This window comes from Papaver somniferum, chromosome 8, assembly GCF_003573695.1.
Source record: "Papaver somniferum cultivar HN1 chromosome 8, ASM357369v1, whole genome shotgun sequence".
NCBI classification, from domain to species: domain Eukaryota; kingdom Viridiplantae; phylum Streptophyta; class Magnoliopsida; order Ranunculales; family Papaveraceae; genus Papaver; species Papaver somniferum.
In genome coordinates, this window is record NC_039365.1 from 11233292 (window position 1) to 11242560 (window position 9269).

General features: G+C 36.8%; 1 protein-coding gene and 1 non-coding gene across 2 annotated transcripts; one reads left to right on the forward strand and one right to left on the reverse strand.

Annotated features, from left to right (window-relative positions):
• Positions 1–3074: 3074 nt before the first annotated feature.
• LOC113304826 (MYB-like transcription factor ETC3) lies at positions 3075–3945 on the forward strand. The gene is made up of 3 exons (XM_026553970.1): positions 3075–3231; positions 3331–3424; positions 3526–3945. The coding sequence occupies exons 1-3, from the start codon at positions 3189–3191 to the stop codon at positions 3614–3616; spliced, it is 228 nt and encodes a 75-aa protein (XP_026409755.1). The 5' UTR covers positions 3075–3188; the 3' UTR covers positions 3617–3945.
• Positions 3946–8470: 4525 nt separating this feature from the next.
• On the reverse strand, positions 8471–8542 carry TRNAD-GUC. Its single transcript has one exon. It is a non-coding gene; the product is annotated as a tRNA-Asp (tRNA).
• Positions 8543–9269: the final 727 nt, after the last annotated feature.

The following is a 9269-nucleotide window of genomic DNA, read 5'->3' on the forward strand; positions in this document are numbered from 1 at the left end:
TGATAAAAGTTACGTACCAATGAGTTCATCATTTCTTTCTCGGATTTCGCGAATACCTTCAGAATTGGAAGTATTTTCTGCTTTAAGTTTGGTATTTTCTTCCTTCGCCTTGAGAAGTTTCCTTTGGTAATCTGAGGAAACTGCATAAGATAAGCGAGATACCTGCAAAAATATAAGGAAAGAATTATATAACGAGGAGAAAGAATAGAAATAATATAAAAGAAAGTGCGAAGATGTAAATATTACCATAGAACCAAGTGCATATTGGAAACTTGGGTTTATTGCAGAAACAACTCCGCGAAGAGATGGGTCATCCAAAATGGGAGCATCGCAGACTTTAGAAACCATTTCATAGGTGTGTTGTAATTCATCATTATTAATAGCTGATAGGGTATCAGAGAAAAGACTGGATAAGTCTTTCATGAAGGAGGAGGTCGATGGATCTTCAGAAACAAGAAAATCATCATCTTCGGATTCAGGACTTGAAGAAGGGTCAGGTTCTTTACGCTTCCTGGACGAAGATTTAGACACAGGTTTCTTGGGTTGATTCTTAGCTTTACCCATTGTTTTAACACCAGAAGTTTCAACCTGCGCGAATAACCAAGATAAGGAAAAGAGGCAACAATATTGTTAAAATTAGAAAGAATATTCCTTACCTCGGCATTTTGTGAAGATGACGCATCGTGCGAAACTTTGGACCTCTTAGCCATAGTCATTGACCTAACAGCCTAGAATTGAAGAGGTAGGAAAATAAGTAATAAAGAAAATAGAGTCATGCGAAGTTTTGAATACTTCTGCGAAGATCTCATACCGCTTTCTTAATCTCATCTTCGGACAGAAACAATTTCCAAGGCTGATAAGCAGAAAGTTTCTTGGGCAAGGGAAGATCGCTACCATCAGCAGCTCTGCCTGACATAAAAGGACCTTCTAAGACGACAGGACAATTAAGCCAACACGTGTCATTAGACCTGCGAGCAGTGCTATTGGATTTTTCGTTCCAATCTACGTCTCGCATAATCTTCTCATCTTCAGCAATACCATCTTTTCTTCTTAAGAGAATGGCCCACTTGGTGGATTCGTTCTTCATGATCGCAACATAGTAATGTTTGAAGAAATTATCAACAGTATAATCAGCAGGATTGATAGCTTTGTCACGGAACAATTCATTTCGCACCTCATAAGCATAAGAAGTTCCTAATCCTGCTGCGCGACACGAATACTCCAAAGCTATTATAATAACATCACCACTTAACTAAAATATTCCCAGTGCGAATCGATCATCAGCTAGAATTCGTAGAACAAGGGAATTTTTGGATTATACAGTGGGATGGGAAGATTATTCAGAAGTTGTCCTAGTGATACGATGACCTTCTGATTAGCCCATTGTTCGGAATTGATTAATTCAAGATTGATTTTGGATGAATAATCAGAATCAGAAGGAAGGGAAAGCGAATAACCTCTGGTATCAAGATGGGAATGATGAGTCTGTTGAATCCTATCTCCATCTTTTTGCCAGCAGGAGCCATTATAAGAATGGGAATGATGGGTTTAAAAGTAAAAAATTCCTGATCAAGATCAAAACAGTAAGATTATGATCAAATCAGTAAGATTGAGATTAAGTTATAAGGAGAAGAGAGGAAAAAGCAGAGAATGATTAAAGAAGATGAGGAAGAGATGATAGACTGTAAAAAAAAGGTGATGATGATAATTGCAGTAACAGGTGAAAAAGAAAGGAGAAGTAAAAAGAATAAAGAAGAAGATGAAGGAATATAAGGAGATTACGAAGAAGATTTACTCTCGATTTTCGAGGTTTATCTCATTTAATGCGAATAATAAACGGATAGGAAGAAACAGTTATAAGGACGTGTCAGATAATGAATGGTCAAGAAAACAAGCATAAATTAAGAAAACTCAAATTCCGGAAGTGTGTCGGCAAAGTAGAATATGAAAAGTTGAACATGTGCGATATTTTAGGATGGAGATTTCTCATATCGTTCACTCTATAAAGAGAACGAAATGAGAAGAGGCAGAATATAGGAGTGAAATGTCGCACATTCATTATGCGTGCGAAGTAAAGGTTATGTAATGTAAGCGAAGATCATTGCACGTAGTAAAATGGAGGTGACGTATTTTATGATGTCAGCATAATCACAAGTAAAGTGTGAAGATCTGTCCGAAGTGTAAAGTGTGCGAAGATGAAGGAATGTACATGAGCGACTGTATCGCACGGTGATTCCGAAAAAGGGATCTATTAGCTGTCATCCACTATTTAGTACCCTATATAAAAGGAAGGACTATCATGTAATAGAGAGATCCTTAAAGTGTGTTAGACAAGAGATCAGGAGAGAGAAAGTTTATTTGAAGAGCAAGTAAAACCTTTGTATCATCTTGTATCCAATTTAAAATTTTAATGGGTAAATAAATGATCTTTACCATATTTTCTTAGTATATTGTTCAGATTCTTATACAAAGTGTGGTCGTAGGATTTCCTGCAACTACAGCTCCGTTGAACCGGAAAAGCTCCATTATAAACTCACAATATTTATATTTCAATGTCTCTGGAACTCTCCTGAACAATGAAATATCCGAAAAATCCAACTGATTGCAACCCAGTTGGAAGACCCTCCCTCCTACTGGGGTCATTTTGCAATTAAAATAAGATATACTGCCCTTACAAACGCAAACTTTCGGACATCTTTCTCTTTTTTGGAGAAGCAGCTTTTTATCATATCATATAGAATTTTAAAGGCCCGTAGGCCTTTTTTGGAGTGCAGTGCACATAATTCTTTAGAAGTGTGGATTATGGGACTGTAGTATGTTTGACCAACAACTTTGATCCCTAGTACTGGAAGCTGCTCATCCAAATGCTAAAGCAAAAACAAGGTTGCATAGGAGTCGGGAAATTCATCATTTCGTTATCATTCATAGAAAGCAGTGTACTTTTAATCAATTTTTTCCTATGATTTTACCCAAAAGTGAACCAACAAAATCCAACTACTTGGAAACCTAACAGTCTTGTATTCCCTTACCCCAACTGCCATTCTTTAAGTCTTCTTCTTCTTCTTCTTTCATCCTATTAATACTAGTGTCTAGCCTTGCATCTACGTTACTCTTAAATCTATCTTTGGATCCAACAAAAAACAGCTTGTCGGTTTCAAATTCTGTAGGGAGGATAAGGAGAAAGCAAAATGAGTGACACGAATCACTCCAGAAGTTCCCAGGATTCTAAAGGTCTGACTTATATTTTCATTATTTTTTTTCTTTTACAAGTTCTCATTTCTTGTTAAAGTACTTGTGCTTATATGATTTGTTTTGGGTGTCTTGAATCAGATGCGACATCATCCACAAGTCAGAATTCTAAGCAGGATTTCATGGAGGATGAAGAAATTCTGATTGCCAAAATGCACAGTCTAGTCGGAGACAGGTTCGGTTATTGAAATTGCTTAATTACGTCTGAATATATAATATATAAGTGCTAATTGTTAAATTAATAAATTATGGTTGCGTGTACTGTACTGTACTCAGATGGTCTTTGATAGCTGGAAGGATCCCCGGAAGGACAGCAGAAGAAATTGAGAAGTATTGGACTTCAAGACATTCTTCATCGCATCGATAGTAAAATCCCAAACAAAAATCTGGGGACTTGCTTGTTTCTTTAATGGGTTCACAAATGTATTACGGGAGAGAACAACAATAAAACATGTAATTCCCTAAATTTTTTCCTGAGCTACTTCAGCATGTAAACTAAGTTATCGCCTGGGTGACAGTACTGACTGACACCATTTCTACTGCTAGTAGTCTACATGTAATCATCAGATTGTGGATTTGTTTTGAGCTATGTTCTGCTAGCTCTTGGTTTCTGGTTGTATGATTAAGTGTTCCGTTGTACTTTTTGTATGATTGGAGGGCGGTATTTTTTTCCCGGAAATGCTATTTGGTTCCCTATTTTTCACTTCCCAATCTAAACCTCACATCCATATCGAGATCCGTATTCAGGTTTTCATCGTTCATCTAATGTGGGGTTTAGATTGTAGGGAGAAGAATAGGGGGTGGAGATTATGGAGCCAAATAGCATTGCCGATTTTTTTTACTAATTTAAACCTTAAAATTTACACCCATCTTACTTCAGTTCAGTACCATTTCTTCTTGTTCTTGTTTCAATCCTCCTACTCCAACCATTACCGACACCAACCAGTACGAAGAAGCTAAAGGAAGTTCATGGATTCTAATAATCTCACATGAACAACCAGTTGATCCAGACTCAGTTATTAACCTTCTTCAATTCCAGACTCAACAACAAAGAAAAAAAAGAAGGGGAAGTTGTTTTCAGGTTTGAAACCTTTTGTACTTGCTGTTGAATGTGTAGAAGATATATCAGCAGCTCAACCAGTTGTTCCAATGGCGATATCCTGTGGGTTTAGAAATTAGGAATTACCAAGTGCTCAAAAACGTGTTATCATGTTCAATTTGGTTAGAAGTGTTCAATTGGAAAGATTTTAGTTTCTCTTAGGGTTTCTTGTTAAGACTGCTAATTAATGATAAAGTAAAACTTAATTGAAAGAGAATTAATGGGTTTTTACTGGTTTTTGAGATTAAGTTTTTGGGTAATCAAGATTGTGTAATGAAGATGAAGAAGAGATGATTGATAATTTGCCTGGAAGGGAATTTTGAGGCGGCTGAATTGATGGTTGATGGTGGTTGCCAAGCAGGACTTGATGATCATTCAGGTAACAATGAGGTGTATTGCTTTATGTTGTTTGAATTGCTTGGATTGATTTGTTACGTAATAGCTAGGTGGAATGGAGCTTCATATTGATGAAGATGAAAATTTATTGGATGCTAATAATGTTGAACTTCAAGTCTTCAAGTAACATGTATTATGAATAGGAAGAGTGCTGCAATTTGTGTGCATGTATTCCCATGGGAACTGTCCAGCCTTTAGGCAACTTTGCAGACCCAGCCGCGCAGATTATGTACAATCTGGTGCAACTGGTCTCTGCTATAAGAACTTTATGGTTTTTAGTTGTCCTTTAAAAAAAATAAAAAATCTAAGTGATGTTTGAGGTTTGGAATGGTTACCATAATGCATGCTTATTTCGTTGTTTCCAAATAAATTTTTTGATGGGGAAACTAGATGCCTGAAATGCCTGTAACTTCAAGAAGAATCCAAGTATGGGACATGATAGTTGAGAAGATTAGGAACTTACTTCTGTGGACAGTGAAGTGTCATTTTCGGTGGTGTAAATTTTCATATAACTCCGGCGGTGACTTCAAACTCTAAAATGCGAATCATTTATCCGTATCATATCAATTTTGCTCTACTAGTGTGTCTAAATCTTTTTTTTGGCAGGGTTACCGAGAGATGCTCCTTGCTGCACTTCTGTTTCCAACACGACAATTGCTGGAGAACCAGGTGACAAGCTTGGGGTCACTCAATGTGTACTCTAAATGACATACACCTGAATGAAGTTCTGGTATTTGGTGGTCGTGGTGGCGTAGGAAGACATGCTGGAAGAAATGATACTCTAATTCTGGATGCCCAAACTGGTTCTTTGATGGCAATAAATATTGATGGGTCTCCTTTTCCACTCTTGGCTCACACACATCTTTGGAATGTATTTTTGTTATCAAAGAAAGGAGAGCGAATGGAGATTGCTGGAGTTTACAGTCATTACGTTCCATCCTAGGTGACTTTTAATACTTTCGTTGTCAAATGATTCAATAGTAGCGTAATATCTTGCAACAAATTCTGAGTAACCATTTTACCATCTCCAGATTATGTCTGAAAGCCATTTGAACTATAATCATTAACCAATTACTATACCATTGCATATTTCATTCCACCTTTCAATTCGGTACTGTAGTTGTTCCTCATTCACTTTTATTAGCTGAAAAATATAAATCATGTTAAACAGGCTCCATTATGCCGCTGCAGTAGTGGGTTCAAATATATGTATTTGGTGGTCTTTACAATGAAACAATATATTCTACCATGCATGTTTTGGATGTAGAAAAATGGCGGTGGAGTGAGGTAAGCATCCAGAGGAACTACCATCTGCTCGTCATTCCCATTCAACGGCCTCGGATGGGTTTGTTTATGTCTGGTGGATATGATGGTGAAAAAGCTTTAGGAGACCTTTACAGTTTTGATACTAAAACATGCATGTGGATGAAGAAGAAGACAGCAGGGAGAGCCCCCTCTCCAAGGTTCTCTCATTCTATTTTGTCTATAAACATATTTTTGGCATCATCAGGGGATGTCCTGTGAAGCAGCATTTTGAAGAGGTCGCACTACTTGATATGTGTCTTGGTTTATGGAAGTATGTGGCATTGAACTCTGTCGGTTCGGAAATCACAAATACTCTCAAGATTTGCAAGGAATGAATGTAGTTTAGATTCTAAAGCAACTATTGGTGTTGAATTCCAAACAAGAACACTTGTTATTCAACATAAAAATCTTAAAGCTCAGATTTGGGATACTGCTGCCAAGAAAGGTAATTTTTAAACACTCTCTTCATAACTATATCACATTGTTTCTTTCTACTTTCGGATAAAAACTAGGTTTATTTTGATTGGACCAGTGAATCTTGAGTTCTTAAGTAAAGATCTTAGATTACAGAATCAAATCATTACTACAGTAGAATCTTATTTAGGACTTGATCAACTGTGGGAGTTTGTTTTTTTTGGACAAAATAAATGTTGGTTTATGATGTTAGGAGTAGGCAATTTGGTTGATGAGTTTATGATGATGATATAGTGAAGAATTCTTACTTCGGTTTGTTTGTATAATGGAGAACTTATTTAAATTCCTTTGAATGATTATGTAGAGTTATCTGTCTAGGTTATGTTAACTTTTTTAGTTTTAGTCATTTGCAACGTAAGGGCTGTTGTTCGCTATGGAACTACCTGATTTCCATGTTATCTTAGTGCCATGTTTGGTTTTCTATTCCAAAATAAAATAAAATCAAGTGATGTGTGTTTGGGATTCTGTCAGAATTGTATGACTAGACTTTGTATCTCCTTTTGTTGGTTCCTGTTGATTATGACTAAATTTAGGTATGTTAACTTAATGTATGATGTAGGATATTCATTTAGTTTCCTAGCATTCTTAATAAATAACGAAAGTTGTTTCCTTCTTAAATAAGGTTGTTTACACCAATCCTAGGTTGTTTTCTGCATGGTAGTGATGAGTGTGATCTTGAAAGCCAGCGTGCTGTCCCCACCGAGGATGCCAAGGAATTCACTCAAAAGGAAGAACTTTTCTTCTTAGAGACATCAGCTCTTGAAGGATACAGAGCAGTCACAAGTGCATGCTACAGAGCCGCAGGGGCTGTGTTAGTCTATGACATAGCCAAACGCCAAAGCTTTGATCTTATCCGTAGGTGTTTAGAAGAACTACGAGGACATGCTGACAAGAACATCGTTGTCCCTGGCCCTGCACAAGTAATTCCCACTAAGAGCAGTATGTGCTGTTCATCTTGATCATTATCTGATCAAAATTTTGGTTTCGGCTCCAAAAGATCGTTCTCTCTCTTTTTTGCTTCTGTTTGCTTTTTCTTGTATATTTTGATAGTATGCTAAAGTTTCAGAGGCAGAGCTGAGCATGAAACATTTTGATGTTTGGTAGTATTTTTACTACTTCGAGGTGGCTGCTATTAGGAGGACCACTTTATGCTATTTGAACATGGATGGTGGTAGCGGATGAGGCTATCCCTTAGCCACTACCAACAATTACCAATATATTCATTTACCTGAGGCTATCCCTTAGCCACTAAGTATCTCTTTTAGCCAACTCATCTTGACAAGTGTTAGCAAAAAGGGAACACCAACTTGGCATTATCCTCCATGTGTCAATAAGGCTTAACCCAAGTGTTGATTTCACTTGAGTTTCATTTTAAATCTCTGATTCTGTCAAGCCTTTGAGAAATTTTTGAACCATTGTCCGAGTATTTACAATGGGTGGAACTAGTAGAAGCGCAAAAAAGGAAGAAACTCAACACTGAAACACCAAAATATTGAGCTGAAAAAACAACTTGAAGCTAATGCAGATGAGTGTAATGAAGTTAAGAAACAGCTTGAGGAATTCAAGAATGGAGAAACAGATGAACCAAATACAATTGTCTACAAGAGGAGAAGTAAGCTGAGCAAGTGTGGGAAGGAAAGAGCAGACAAGGAAATTGAAAGGTTAAAGACAAAATGTTTGGAATTAGAAGTTCAAGCAGACTTGATGAAGATGGGATGCACTCAGTTGAAAGAGAAGATTCAGTGTCTAGAGGAGGAAAATAATAAGATGGAGTTTGATCTTAATCTCATCAGATTCTTGGTTTCAGGTTGAATATTTATCTACTCATTTTCTTGATGTAAAAATGAAATAAAAATAAAATGGTTTATCTACTTTGTTTTGCTGGATCTGAGACTAAAATTGCTTCTTTAACTTGTGAAAAGAAAATGTTAAAAAAAAAAAAAAAAGCGCCGTTGCCGGGGATCGAACCCGGGTCACCCGCGTGACAGGCGGGAATACTTACCACTATACTACAACGACTCAGTTGTTAATAATTAAATCTGAATATTCAAAGAGGTATCACTTTGAAAACGGAATCCCCGATGTAACTACATGTATTCGTGGGGAAATCTTTTGGAGGAGCTTCGTGTGGACGGCAAGGATCAAGTTACTGCTGACCTATGTTTGCTGGAATTGGATACTTTGTGCTGCCATTCCTTGTTGGGTATTACTCCTTATGGATGTTACAGATTCCATATGACCTGTGTTAACAGCCATATGGAATCTTGGGTATGACTCGGTTTATGCCTGCTAGCGGAATCCCCATGGGGTTTCAAGGACAGTCGGCTGTAAACTCTAACCAATTTCTTTTTTTCATCGATAAAAAGGTTGGTGTCGATGATTTTCAGACTCGGGCACTCAAGTTTTGCACCAAGAGATTTATGTAAAAAGTTGTTGCCATTGAAAATAATCAATTGGGCAGCATTCTAAAACATATACCGATTAAAATAATTAGTGGTTAATGGTAAAGTATAGTGTTAGATGTGAAATTAACTTGTGTTAATTAATCATCTGAACATGAAAAAATTTGAAATTTTTTGAAGAACACCAACTCAGAATCAGTATATGTTGTCAAAAACATATACGGATTTTAACCTCAAAAACATACAGAGATTTTTTGAAACTAGCTTCTACCCAGAATCAGGTTGTATGGACATGCAAATCAACCGATTATCCATAATCGGTTTATATTTGCATGAACGTAAAC

Coding starts and splice junctions, on each gene's coding strand:
- LOC113304826 (XM_026553970.1), top strand. CDS start 3,189: ATGAGTGACACGAATCACTCCAGAAGTTCCCAGGATTCTAAAG. Junction 3,232..3,330: donor AAGTTCCCAGGATTCTAAAG/GTCTGACTTATA, acceptor GTCTTGAATCAG/ATGCGACATCATCCACAAGT. Junction 3,425..3,525: donor CACAGTCTAGTCGGAGACAG/GTTCGGTTATTG, acceptor TACTGTACTCAG/ATGGTCTTTGATAGCTGGAA.